Here is a 14,610-nt window from a genome sequence, read left to right on the forward strand (position 1 = left end):
AGTGTGTGTGTGTGTGTGAGAGAGAGAGAGTGTGTGTGTGTGTGTGAGAGAGAGAGTGTGTGTGTGTGTATGCGTGCGTGCAAGTGTGTGCGCGTGTGTGTGTGTGTGTGTGTACGAGTGTGTGTGTGAGTGTGTTTCACATGCATATATTTGCATATTTAATTTGAACTGATTTGAACTTGTAGTGTCTTATATGATCTGAAGTGTTCCGTGTCAGTTACTCTTGATGTTAATATTTTTTATTTTTGCCAGAGTATTTGTGTGCTTAATTGCTTTTAATGTCCATTTTTATTGATGTTTTATTGCCAAATAAGTTAATAATGTGTCTGTAATCTGCAGTTCGTCATATTAGTGTTTTGTCTTGATTATATAATGACACATTAATCAGCCATGAATTTTATTTATTTGTTATCAGTGCTTGTCTGACCTGATTTCTTACACAATAAACTGAAATATGATATGTAAGTAGATGACATTTATGATTCATTTACATTGGCTTTAAATAATACTTTAATTCACACTCATTATTAGTAGGGTTTTGCTTATATTAGTGTTATAATAATGTGTCTGTAATCTGCAGTTCGTCATAGGCAGTTTTGTCTTGATTATATAATGACACATTAATCAGCCATGAATTTTATTTATTTGTTATCAGTGCTTGTCTGACCTGATTTCTTACACAATAAACTGAAATATGATATGTAAGTAGATGACATTTATGATTCATTTACATTGGCTTTAAATAATACTTTAATTCACACTCATTATTAGTAGGGTTTTGCTTATATTAGTGTTATTCTGTTGTACTGTAAAACACAACATTACATTCATCACAAATGATAAGTTTAACCGTCACACACTCTCAAGTTTCTCAGACATTTGGATCTCGTTATACTTTACAGATAGGACAGAATAAAAGTAAAGATGTTAGTGTTTCTTTGTTAGTTAATGTCCCATTGTTTTGCAAAAGAAAACCTCTATTTCTATAACTTTCACTTAACACTTCAATCAATCAGCTGCAAAAAGAAACTAAACCTGTGCTAATAGATAAGAAACGAGACAAAAAGATAGAATTCAGTATTTGGTAATAATATAGCATAATGAGAACATTATAAGCAATTTTTTGTAGGCTGGTCATTTTTGACTAGAAACAAGGTGTGGGGAAAAAAATCATAAAATGATAATTTTTTTGTTAAGTTCTTATACTCCGTGTGAGCAGTCAGTAAGTTTTAGCCCAGTGTGAAAACATTAACTAGCATTTTCGTGAAGAAGAAATTCCTCTCCAGGTCAAAATGACCAAATGTGGGGTGTCTCTGAGTGTAATCGTGTGGTGACGCCGCTGTAGTTTAATGTGCTTGATTAGGCTCGCGGAGGCTCATGGGAGCGTGTCCACGTTGACGGACGTGAGCGTGACGTCGTGCAGGATGTTGATGCGGTCGATCTGGTTGACCTCTTTGATGCGGTGCTGGAAGTCAAACGCAGGCGTGTTGTTGACGGCCACCTTGAACTCCGTGAAGGTGCAGAGGATCTTCATCTGCAGAGAGACGTGAGGGTCAGTCATTCACTGTCTGGACCGTCCTGCTGCTTTCATTCCACCCATAAACGGGAAGCGCTTCAACACTGTTTTTAGGCAGAGGATCTCGCAGCGAGTCGTTTACCTCAAAGTGATGAGCGGGCATGAAGGGGAACGGCGACAGAAGATCCCGCTCCTCTTTCCCCCAGCGCTCTCCCTGTTTGTGATTGCGGACCAGAACCGGCTTCCCTCCCTCGCTGAAGCGCGGGTTGATGTGAAGAGCGATGTCGTTACCGCGCAGGAAGTTGATCGTGAACCTTGTGGCGGGAGAAACATTAGTGACACTTTTGGTGTCGACAAACTAACGATTGGTTCTAAAGCCATTTGTCAAAGTATCAAATTCTGTTCATGTTATGATCTGGAGTCATTTAGATGTGATTTCAAGTTCTGACAATCCCACACACTACTCAAACATAAAGAGATGGTTCACCCATGTTTTGAAGCATGACTGCTGGTTTGAGCTGGTTTAAGATGGTTTGAACTGGTTTAAGCTGGTCCTGAGCAGGAGCTAGTTGCTTAGGACCAGCTTAAACCAGCAGTCATGCTTCAAAACATACCTAACCAGCATATGCTGTTTTTTTCAACAGGGATCTGCCATCATTTACTCTCTTCGATGTTGTTACAAAGCTTTAAGAGTTTCCTCCTCCTGTTGAACACAAAAGAAGATACTTTGAAGAATGTATCATACAGTTGATGGTCCCCATAGTGTTTTTTTCATACTATGGAAGTCATTGGGACCGACAACTGTCTGGTTACCAACATCATCATGTGTGTTCAAAAGTGTCCACCACCCCCACTGTCGATTTGCTTTTTTTATATAGAAATAAAAGTAATTTAGTTCTGGAAATCATACGCTACACTAAACTGAAATGGTCTGCTTCATACAGCCAGGGTTGCCCATGCCAATCAAAAACAGCCCAAAGTAGCGCAATGACTATATCCCAAATATCAAAACTCAAAATATGTCATTTCCATACCTGAAATACATATTTTACAGTCACTGTTATGCACATTGATCATAAACACAGCTCTAAGGCTTCCTACCAGAGACCCTCCTTCACAAAACTTACATTTAGCCCATTTTTTTTAACGGGAAGAATGCTAAATATTTCAATACAAGCATTTCAGTCAAATGTAATTAATGCAATATTTCAAACCTTTAACCCACGAGGGGAAATCCGCCCACGGCAGCAGTTTAAAACAAAAGCAGCCCAATTCTGTGGAAAAAACACGGACTTGGCAACCCTGCATCCAACACGAGCTGACAAATATCTGATCTTGTAAGATGTGCTCCTTTAGTTTAGTTTGGAACGACATGAGGGAGAGTAAATGCTGATTGAACAATTATTTTTGGGTGAACTGTCTCTTTAAATCATCGTGACATTTGCAAGGTTTCGGCTGGTTGTGCTTCCTCTGGCCTTCTTTGACATGTTCCCTCTGGCTTCTTGAGGAAGTTCCTTTGACCGAAATGTTGCAAATAAAAAACATCATCATGCAGTGTGTGAAATGTATCAGTTTTTCTTCAAGTTTATATACTGGGCTTTTATGAATGATTTGGATGTGCGAGGGACTATAATTTCTGTAAGTTCTGAAATTCAGCCATAAATAAATGAGAAATGAGGTCTGCACTTACATCTTGGCGTCTGGTCGAATTTGTCCTCTGATAGTCAGCATGAGCTTGTCGTAGATGCCGCGGGGGAAATTCATGTTGAAAGGAACCGTCTGAAAAACAGAAAACATTAACAGGCTCAGGAACGTCAGCGAATGATATTTCTACATCATCGGCTCTCAGCTGGATTTGATTCAGAATATTACAATCATAGAGTTTCAAAAAGAGGCAGTAATTAATTCCTGCAATGACTCTTTTCTTTTATCTTGTGTGGTTTAGTTGAGGTTCAGCCTGTCCGTGCTTCATCTGTCTGATCTGATCAGATCCTCAGAATGTGCTGAAATACTGTAGAGTTTGATGGGACACACGACCTTTGACCTCAGCATGTTTCTCCTCTGTTAGAAGCGGATCAGTCGGTTTATTTCACACTAGTCTTTGTGCGCGCAAAACTTCTTCAGCTGCTGCAGCGGTTTTATATGATCTCACAATCCGCAGCATCTTTTATAAAAACAATTTAGCATAAAATGCAAAAATATACAATCTACTCCAGGTTGCTGCGATCCTGCAGATTTAAAGTTTGTTCTTTTAATTCAGCCACAAGATCACGATGTGATGCACACTGCAAAAAATGATTTTCTTAGTGTTGTTGTCTTATTTTCCATCATAAATAACAAAAAAATCCATAAATACAAGATGCAAAATGACTGAAGATCCTGAGTCATGTTTTTTTTAAATGTGTCAAAATGAAGCGAGTTTATGCTTAAAACAAGAACAAATATGTGGGCTCAGAATCCTGCTTTTCCCTTTGAATTAAACGTTTCTTGTTCCCACAGCAATGACAGATATATATTTTTTCTTGTTTTAAGCATACACCCACTTCTTTTTGGTAGATATTCCAGAAAACCTAACAGTCTTGTTGCTTCTCCAGTAAATGAGTCTTGATTTAAGGATATTTGTACTGGAAAACAAGTCAGAAACACTGAGGAAGAACTGCATTTTTTTTTCAATGCATCAATCTTAAATGAATGAATTCACCAGTTCACCAAGCTAGAGTTTGAGAGCGCATTAGCATGAGCTGTGCATGCGTGTGAATGGCAGTCAGTGGGTGGTAAGTGTAGTGTGAGCAGTGCTTTCGCGGTGTTTTATTCACTGCATTGATGGATGTCTGTGGTAAAGCGCTGGTTCAGTGTCTTACTACAGGAGCGATGGCTGGTGCTGGGGGCCACGGCTTCGGAGCTCCTCCTGCGGGCCCCTGACCGGGCCAGCCGGGCTGGCCAGGATTACCGTGCCACGCCGGAGCCACTGGAGAGGGCAGGTAACCTGTCGAGGGGGGTAGTTGAGCAGGCCAGCTCGGCTGAATTGGTGGGATCGGCTGGATTGGAGGGTTGGGTTGCATTGGTTGCATTGGTTGAATGGGTTGGGTTGGTTGCATTGGTTGAATGGGTTGGGTTGGTGGGTTTGGTTGGATTGGTGGAGGGTTGGGCCAGCCTGGTTGGGTGGGTTGGACCGGCCAGGTCGTGCTGGGCTGGTTAACAGGCCAGTTGGGCTGAGTGGGTTGGCAGGACCAGCAGGGTGGGCAGGGCTGACCGGGCCACTGCTGAGGGGTTTGTGGGTAAACACCCTGCTGACCGGAGGACGGGCAACTCATGATGGACCTGAATCTGAGAAACAAACCATCACAGATCATTACAGATCCACTCATCCGACTCCATCTGCACTGTGTCTGACGCGCTGAACAACATCACATGATGATAATGATGGCACTGTTCACTGGCGGGTGAGTTAGTATCCCTTTAGCACCTTAATATTGACCAGTTTGACAGTATGGTGCCATCTCACTGGTCATGCGTTGGGAATAATGAAGATTTTTTCAATTTTAACGAAAGAAGTCTCGTCTGCTCACCAAGCCTGCATTTATTTGATCACAAAAACAGTGAAATAGTATTAAAGTTTAAAATAGCTGTTTTCTTCATTTCTGGCAGTATTGTCGGCTTGATGGCACAGATGCTATTTGATGAAAAGTAACCGATATAAATTTGTCTCCTGTGCAATTCGGTTGTTAAACAGTCCTAAAGGAATTTTGTAGGGAAATTTATTTTATTTATATTTGTATGTATTCATGATTTTTTAAGAATGTTTTGTATGTGTCTTGTATGTCGGTTTCACTGCATCCAAAATAGCCCGTGAGGGAACTTAATAAAACTTGACTTGAACTGAAAAACTGACTTGTTTCTTAGTCCTATTGCATTATTGACAAAATATTTATCTGTATTTGACTATGTGAATATCTGTTAAACTGTAATGTATTTCTGTGATGCGCAGCTGTATTTTCAGCATCATTACTCCAGTCTTCAGTGTCACATGATCTTCAGAAATCATTCTAATATGCCGATTTGCTGCTCGAGAAACATTTCTGATTATTATCAATGTTGACAACATTAATATTTTTGTGGAAACCGTGATATATTTTATTTTTCAGGATTCACAGATGAATAGAAAGTTCAAAAGAACAGCATTTATTTTATATAGAAATCTATTGTAACATTATAACTGTCTTTATTGTCACTTTTAATCAATTTAATGCGTCCTCGATGAATCAAAAAAAAAGTTTTCAACCTAAAACTGTTGTCAACATTGATAATAATCAGAAATGTTTCTTGAGCAGCAAATCAGCATATTAGAATGATTTCTGAAGATCATGTGACACTGAAGACTGGAGTAATGATGCTGAAAATACAGCTGCACATCACAGAAATACATTACAGTTTAACAGATATTAAAATTTTGACCATTAGTGTATATCCTTTAATATTTTTCAGCTATTTAAATGATTTAAAATATAAGTCACATGTACTTCGCTAATTGTCATTCTAAACCAGTACTTGTGATCTAACTAGTGATCTGACTGCTAAACGTGTGAAAGTTAATCCAGTATTTAAGAACTGAAGGGCAAACAGTGCTAGTTAAGAGTCTTGAGCCCAACAGCAAACGATGAGGTGAGATCTTTAGACACTAACGACAGCATCAGATCTAATGACTGGAATCTCTCCACATCAAACTCAGTGAAGTATTAGATGAGCATCACAGATAGACAGCTACAGTTACAGGACATGATTCCTGGCTATTCCAGCATTGAGAAGAGAAGCTGAGGATCACTGTACCTGTGGATGAGCAGCAGAACCACGAGGAGCCGCAGACCAGCATCTGTCTCACTGCGTTTATATGCGTCTCCTCCTCATTATGACTCAGAGAGAGAGCATGCTTGTTCATGAGACTCACAATATCAACATTATATGCTCTTATGAAACAATATGTACATTGTAAAAAATGATGTTCTTCCTCAGCATTTTTGTCTTGTTTTCCAGTACAGATATCTAAACATCCTTCATTATAAGATGCATAAGTCTTGTTTTCTGAAAAATGAAGTGACTTTATGCTTAAGAACAAATATTTGCAAATGCGGTAAGAAAAATCAACTTTATTTAAAGGGAAAGACATTTTTTTTCTTGATTTAAGTGCAAAATCACTTAATTTAGATTTGTTTTTAAAGAAAATAAGTCTTGTTATCTGATGTAAGTTTGCTTCTCAAGTAATTATAGCTTCATTTAAGGATGTTTAGATATTTTTTCTGAAAAACAAGACAAAAAAAATGATTGAGGATGAAAATCTTTTTGTTTTTTAGTGTAAATATATATTTTACATATCAGCAACTTCCACACTATTGATAGTTTGTGAGACTTGGACTGTGTGGTCAAACTCTTACAAATAAAGCAGATTACAGAAGATGAGTTTGACAAACATGACCGGCTTGCTTTGTTTGTCTGGCATTCAGAAACTCTTTACTAGTCAAACCGTTGTTCTACAGTCAGTTTTAACCTCATATTAAAGAAATGTCATAAAACGGCATATTATTTACTGGAAATAAAAACAATAAGTTTTAAAGCGGCTGCATCTCGATGATTAGATTCACACACACACAGGTCAGTGGTCCAGCGGTTTCCACGGTAACCTGCAGTTTTATAAGTTGATCCAGTTACACAGAGTCATGTGAGTCCAGAGTCAGATCTGTCTGGATTACTGACATGATGCAAAACATGCAGCTCTTCCTCAGCGTTTCTGTCTTGTTTGACCCTGCAGCACAAAAGCAGTCTTAAGTCGCTGGGGTATATTTGTAGCAATAGCCAACAATACATTGTATGGGTCAAAATTATAGATTTTTCTTTTATGACAAAAATCATTAGGATATTAAATAAAGATCATGTTCCATGAAGATATTTTGTAAATGTCCTACCGTAAATATATCAAAACGTAATTTTTGATTAGTAATATGCATTGCTAAGAACTTAATTTGAACAAATTTAAAGATGATTTTCTCAATATTTAGATTTTTTTGCACCCTCAGATTCCAGATTTTCAAATATTGTCCTATCCTAACAAACCATACATCAGTGGAAAGATTATTTATTCAGTTTTCAGATGATGCATAAATCTGTTTCGCAAGATTGACCCTTATGACTGGTTTTGTGCTCCAGGGTCACATATATCTAAACATTCATACAAGATACATTTACTGGAGATGCAAAATGACTATAAAATCTTGTTTTTTTTTTCTGAAAAATGAATCACAATGAAGTGAATTTATGTTTAAAACATTTTTAAAAACCAACTGGGTCAGAAAAATAATCTTGTTTTCCATTTGAGTTTAGTTCGTCGTTGTTGTTGTTTTGACCACACTGTTCTTGTTTTAATCCAAAATTTTGATACATTTTTTAAAAAACGACCTTATATATGAAGTCATGTGCTTCTCCAGTAAATGTGTCTTGATTTAAGGATGTTTAGAGATTTGTACTGGAGAACAAGACAGAAACACTGAGGAAGAACATGAGTCGTTGCAGTGCAGTGTGTTAGGTTCTGGTTCTGAATATGAACAGATAGGATGTTGATGTGGTATAGTGGCTGGTTTGTGCTGTAATGAGTCTCTTGTGAGCACGCTGCTGTCAGCAGTCATGCGCCGCTGGATCAGAATGCCATTACACTGTGTTCACAACACATTCCACACGCATCGCAGCTCAGTGTGTTCCTCATCACATGATGCTAAAGGACTCATTGTTCCTCGCAGTCACTGCTGCTCTTGGTCTCCAGCGTTACTGAACAGAAACATCTGCCATCAGGTGATCTTTCCCATATTTCATCTGAGCTCAATCATGTATGTCCTTTTCTATTAGATCTGCAGAAGGTCCTGATCTCCAAGATGTGGATGAGTTTGTTTCTTCATCAGATTTGGAGAAATGTTGCATCATTGTCTCACTGCAAGTGAATGGGTGCCGTCAGAACGAGAATCCAAAAACATCACAAGTAATCCACCGCACTCCAGTCCATCAGTTAACATCTGGAGAAGACAAAAGCTGAAACAAATCCAGCATTAAGACGCTTTTAACTGAAGAAACACACTCATGATCTGAGAGCGAGCACATTTACAGCTCATGTTTTAGGTGAACTGTTCCTTTCATTTTAATGCCTTCTCTACTTTGTCTGCTACTTCTTAAATATCTTTTATGAGGAGACTGGTTTGTTTTGCTCATCCAAAACCCAGACGTTCAATTTTAAACTATGAAAATCTGTCATAAAAATATGAATTGACAATGATTGAAATAAACGATATTTATTGTCGCATCACTTTCGTGCTGACTAACAGTCGTGCCCTTGATAAAGTGAGTGCACTTGAGTTGAGATACGAGACGTGACGTCTACAGAACACTCTTTTGTTATTGTGTCATTTCCTGTGGAGCTGTAACGATTCCTCCTGTTGTGTTCCCATCATGCACCACTGCTAAACCTGATGTCTCTCAACACAGACACTGTTCAGATCAGACTCCACGTCACAGCATGAATGTGAAGATGTCTGATGCTCTTCATCCTCACAGATTCTTCAGAAATACACTTCTTTGCTCCTTTATCTCTTTCAGACAGTTGTGTCTGCTGCCCCTCAGTGGCTGAACTACAAACACACGATCCTCACAGATCTATTCATATTTGAATTAGGCTTTTGTCTTTCAAACACATCCAAATGCACAAATTCACATTATTTCTTATTTAAATTTAATGCAGGGATTCACAAACTTTTTTTTTTGTCAGCTAAACCTCTTTCAGCTCATATATTTACTTGAACTATACCTCTGAGATTTTTAGTTCATCATTCAGTAATGTAATGTTTAATGCACTTAATGTTGTTGTAACAAAGAATGGAATATATTTTCTTTTTCTTTGCATTTTTATATCACTGTGGAACAAGATTATCCTGTTTAAATCAACGTGATAAACGAGTTAGGTCAAAAGTAATCTAAAAGTAGTCTGACTGATCTTAACCAGACAACATTGCTCAGTGCAGGGCTGGAGAACCATCAGTCACAGCGTCAGAGACGGAGCTACAGGAATGACGTCACCGACGTCGTTGTGTGTCGTGACGTCATTCACGTCGCCGTCTTTTCTTCTTGTTATTAAGCGCGCGAGCGTCGCGTCGCGTCACGTGTCCTCGGTGTTTGTAGAATCTCGCGCCGGATCTGACGCGTCTGTCTGAACGCTGAGAGCAGTCGCGGTGTTTGGATTCGGTACCGGTACCGTGTGTCAGAGTTTAATCCCAGAATCCCAAAGACGCGGGGTGACATCACCACATCAATATAGACGACGTTTTTACGACGCAGCGAATTCTTGTGTGCGACGCGTTGAAGCTGGATGTGAAGCTCTGAGAGATTATTTCATTTCTATCATTGAACGCGTTGTGATCCGACGCCGCCTGGTTCGACGGTACAAACCCTACCATGCTGGAGGCGTAGCTCATGAATATTAGAGAGAACGTGCCGACGTTGACTGGTCACCTTCCAATGGCGATGGCTTATTTTTCTGAATATTAATTACGCTAACCCAATGCCGCTCAGTGACGAAGACGTCGTCTTGAACGTTTTAAAAACATCACATTTTTCAAAATATTTCTGCGGTTAGTTTTGCGGATGTATCGAGACTTATTTTAATTTTATCTCTGAATGAAACGCTTTTAATATGTTTCTACAATTAGTTTACAATGTGGTTTCGAGGTTTTAAAAATAATAAATAATACCGACGTTCCGCTATTCTAAATAGTTGTAGAATGTCTTGGTTTGTTGAAGTTCTTAGTTCTTCAGTTGTCATACTATAGTATTTTGTCGAATGATACCTTGATGTAGACAAAAAAAAAGAAAAACTAATACAGAATATTTTACCTTTTTTGTTATTTTATATAATCATAGGTTAAATTAATAAAAGTAAAGTTTTTTTATTTATTTTTTTTAATTTTTTTTTTACCTTATTTGTATAGTTGTATTTTATATTTAATCTGTATATCTGTATTTATGTTCTACTGTTAGTGTTATCTGTATGCACCAAGGGTCTGAGAGTAACGCAATTTCAATTCTCTGTGTGTATGTGCTGTACATGTGGAAGAATTGACAATAAAGCAGACTTGACTTGACTTGACTAAAGTCTTTATGATTATTAATTAATAAGACAACGTTGACCTTACGTTCTAACCCTCCAATGGGAAGTCTTAGGTATTGAATTTTAAGTGTTTGGCAGTGACGTCGCGCTACTCTCGTCCAATAGCGAACGCCTGCATCATGAATATTCATACTGAAGCCTTCGCCATAGTAGGGTTGGTCGATCGGCTGTCAGGTGCCGTGATTTCCCAGCAGCCCGAAAAACTAATACAGAATATTTGACCTTTTTTGTTATTTTATATAATCATAGGTTAAATTAATAAAAGTAAAGTTTTTTTATTTTTTTTTTTACCTTATTTGTATAGTTGTATTTTATATTTAATCTGTATATCTGTATTTATGTTCTACTGTTAGTGTTATCTGTATGCACCAAGGGTCTGAGAGTAACGCAATTTCAATTCTCTGTGTGTATGTGCTGTACATGTGGAAGAATTGACAATAAAGCAGACTTGACTTGACTTGACTAAAGTCTTTATGATTATTAATTAATAAGACAACGTTGACCTTACGTTCTAACCCTCCAATGGGAAGTCTTAGGTATTGAATTTTAAGTGTTTGGCAGTGACGTCGCGCTACTCTCGTCCAATAGCGAACGCCTGCATCATGAATATTCATACTGAAGCCTTCGCCATAGTAGGGTTGGTCGATCGGCTGTCAGGTGCCGTGATTTCCCAGCAGCCCGGATGTAGCGCGCAGTCTCCAGCATCAGTCCCGGAGAATAACATGACACGGACAACCACACAACATTCCCGTAGCAGCGGAGCGCACCGCTGACAGGACATGTGACGCGCTTCCCGCCGCAGCAGGTGAGGAATCTTCATCCCAGTCTTTCCTAGCAACAAGCGGCCGCGCGATTGGATGCGATTCGGCGCTTATAACGCGACGCGACGCTTAAGGACAGCGCTGCGACTCTCATGCTCGAGCCTAAACGCTCGAGCGGCGCTTCCCGTCGCTGTCCTCGGTGCTGAACGCGGCTCCAGCGCGCATGATTAATGTCTGTGTGTGTGTGTGTGTGTGTGTGTGTGAGTGTGAGTGTGATGTGTGAGTGAGTCAGTTCATATCAGTTCACATTTCCAAACATTCCTTTTGCCAGGAAGGTTTCTGAAGCGTCTCGGAGTCGTGTCCTCAGTTCTTCTGGATTGAGTCTGTCTCAGTTTCTTCTGTTTCTTCATGTAATCAGACGGACTGATGATGATCAGATCAGATCAACAGCCGAAGACTTCTGCACAGTACTATATATACACACACACACACATTAAAAAAGTGATATAAAATATATTAATATATATTATATATATATTTTTAATCTTGATTATCTTGTACCTAGCCCTAGCTCAGGTTCAGTCATTTAGATGTTACTACATGAATAATATTTCAGGTTAGTTTAAATAGCATGTTGGGTTTTGATTCATTAATGTCGAGTGTTGGATTGTGTAAGTGCTGAATGTTCGACACGTACAGGTGTTCAGGTCAAAAATGAGCGGCCTTCTTGTAAATCTCTTGTTATCACCAAATCTCGGATTCAATCTTTTTGATTGATCACAGGTCTCACTGATCTGAGCTCAGTTTTTGAGAAAAAGCATTTGAAGACAAAACAATAGTTTAATTTTGAAATGACAGTTTATTATTTTTACACGTTCAGCTTAAACATAAAGAAAGTAATGTGCAAACTCTCATCTACATCTTGGATGATCTGAGGATGAGCCGCTGAACAAAGTCATTATTGAACCATTTGCAGTTGTCTTACTGTACGAATTAAAAACAATAAAACAACAGTTACATAAACAGTGAACGTACAGGGTGAATTAACGTATAAAGCATAAATCTGTATGCATTATTAATCACATCAGCTGATGTGTTCCACCTTCCCATTTTCTCATAACATGTGATGTTACTTTAAGAACATCACAGAGTGACATCTGAAGTGAAATGCCTCTGATCTGACTCGCTTTCTGTCTCTGCGTCTCGTTTTCAGATGTTCTCTTGGGTTTTATGGCGAGGAATCAGAGCATTGAACAGCTGTGTTTTTATTAATTAACATTAAGAAAGATGCATAATGTAACAAATGCATTGCTCAGTTGTTGGCTAATGCATTACGTACTGTTAATGTAAACTGTGAGTGTCTTTGCTGTAGTGAGCAGAGATCAGAGATCATACTCCAGTGAGTGCGCTCTCTCAGCAGCGCTGGCGTGTGAATGAATGAATCAGTTTCCAGAGTCTGTTCAAAGAAACACAGTTTTGAGTCCAGTGCTTGAGTTATAATGGGACAAGCAGCTCAGTAATCCTGCTTTAATGCTGCTGCTTCTGTCTGTAATTAAAGAGTGATTTATGATCAGCTGCTAGAGATGATATAATAAACTGCACACACATTACTCTGAATCCTAAACACACATGCAACAATATAACGCATGAAACGAGCGCAGCAGAAGAGGACTGCAGATGTTTGCGCCGCGGGGTTTGTGAGTTGTGAATGATGTCAGACAGCGTTCGGTACACGTGTACAATGATTTATGAGTGTTTGAACATCTGCAGGAGTTTATTCATAGTTATGATGCTGTTGAAGTCACGGCAGGACAGCAGATTAAACAGTTCAGTCGTTTTCACATTTACGTTTGTCATTGTTTTGTGCTGTACGGATTATTATTGAGGAGCTGTGAAGAATAAAGCTCAACAAAAGCTCAGCAGCTGTTGCTGCTCAAGTTGTTTTTAAAGCTGCTGTATGTAATTACTTTGACTGTGACAAAGCAAAAAATACTGTGATATGTTTGAAGATGTTTAGGAAACATGCTAAGTTCACATGTTTCTTTCTATGAAAAACAATGCTGCAGCCAATTATTCTGCTTTGAAATGTGCGTTCTGTGTCAGAATGTCTGTTTTTGTTTTGGTATGTGTGACTCCGCCCACTGACAATTTACCCAATAGTATTTCAACACACTGAGTTGCCAGTTGGCGGAAAAGGCAGTGAATTGCAGTCATAGATGCCAGTGAACGTATTGGGTCAGAGATCACAGATTCTACCCGACCTAGAAAGCCTCGCCATCCATCTAAAGAGCTCTATAAAAAGTGGATAAATCAACTCAACGACTTACAGTGTAAGACTGGTTGCCTTTTATTGTCAGTTGCACTCATTCCTGTCGGGTTTCCTCAATCTGGCAACCCGCTTGAGCATCGAGTCTAAGGGTGCGTTCACACTCGTCATGTTTGGTTCGATTAAAACGAACCCTGGTGTGATTGCTCTGTTAGTGCAGTTCGTTTGAGTAAGTGTGAACGCTGCCATGTGTGTGTGTGTGTGTGTGTATGAGTGAGTGTGTGTGTTAGCGGAAACATCTCTGCGGGCGTGATTAGGCCTGTCACGATAACAACTTTTTGGTGTGCGATATATTGCCCCAGAAATAATTGTGATAAGCGATATTATTGTCATTTTAAAGACCATTTTATGCCACTGAATATATAATCATAATGTAACAGCATAATATATCACTATGCCTTTAGGTTCGCTGTCAAAAATGCCAATGTGAACACTAAGCGGACCAGAACCAAATGTATCATTTTCCTTTTTGGTCCTGACCAAATGAACCAAACGAACCCAACTACAAGTGTGAACACACCCTAAAAAAGAGGAGCAGGAGAAAGGACTCTCCAATATTATGCATTTAGACTGCAGTACCGATTTCAACCACTAGCTGTCTGTATTGCATACTGCACTTTTAGTAATCTTTAAAGGTGACATATCATGAAAATCTGACTTTTCCAGGTTTTAACAAGACCATATCTTCAGATGAAACTTTGTTTGTAGAAGCATTTTTTTAAATGTGAACTAGCACCTCATGACTAAGTTACACCGCGTTATGTATGAGAAGCTGCAAAAGACACAGGCGCAAGTGGAATGTACAAAACAT

General features: G+C 38.9%; 3 protein-coding genes across 3 annotated transcripts in view; 2 read left to right on the top strand and 1 right to left on the bottom strand.

Moving 5' to 3' along the window:
* Positions 1–63, top strand: part of LOC107659794 (mitogen-activated protein kinase-binding protein 1-like) — a 28,035-nt gene extending 27,972 nt beyond the window's left edge. Inside the window, exon 29 of the mRNA XM_016448822.1 lies at positions 2–63. The gene's annotated coding sequence lies outside the window, so the exon portion shown is untranslated. The remainder of the gene's footprint in view (position 1) is intronic.
* A 1,063-nt stretch (positions 64–1,126) lies between these two features.
* LOC107659822 (galectin-3) lies at positions 1,127–6,403 on the bottom strand. Its single transcript, XM_016448868.1, has 5 exons — positions 6,344–6,403; positions 4,378–4,843; positions 3,207–3,295; positions 1,659–1,830; positions 1,127–1,534 (listed from the first exon to the last, which is right to left on the bottom strand). The coding sequence occupies exons 2-5, from the start codon at positions 4,828–4,830 to the stop codon at positions 1,376–1,378; spliced, it is 873 nt and encodes a 290-aa protein (XP_016304354.1). The 5' UTR covers positions 4,831–4,843; positions 6,344–6,403; the 3' UTR covers positions 1,127–1,375.
* A 5,032-nt stretch (positions 6,404–11,435) lies between these two features.
* The window catches only part of pak5 (p21 protein (Cdc42/Rac)-activated kinase 5), a 44,058-nt gene continuing 40,883 nt past the window's right edge, over positions 11,436–14,610 (top strand). The window contains exon 1 of the mRNA XM_016448866.1: positions 11,436–11,517. The gene's annotated coding sequence lies outside the window, so the exon portion shown is untranslated. The remainder of the gene's footprint in view (positions 11,518–14,610) is intronic.

This window comes from Sinocyclocheilus anshuiensis, unplaced genomic scaffold (assembly GCF_001515605.1).
Source record: "Sinocyclocheilus anshuiensis isolate Anshui unplaced genomic scaffold, SAMN03320099.WGS_v1.1 scaffold519, whole genome shotgun sequence".
Lineage (NCBI taxonomy): Eukaryota > Metazoa > Chordata > Actinopteri > Cypriniformes > Cyprinidae > Sinocyclocheilus > Sinocyclocheilus anshuiensis.

Coding starts and splice junctions, on each gene's coding strand:
- LOC107659822 (XM_016448868.1), bottom strand. CDS start 4,830: ATGAGTTGCCCGTCCTCCGGTCAGCAGGGTGTTTACCCACAAACCCCT. Junction 3,296..4,377: donor CACCAGCCATCGCTCCTGTA/GTAAGACACTGA, acceptor TCTGTTTTTCAG/ACGGTTCCTTTCAACATGAA. Junction 1,831..3,206: donor ATTCGACCAGACGCCAAGAT/GTAAGTGCAGAC, acceptor TCCCGCCACAAG/GTTCACGATCAACTTCCTGC.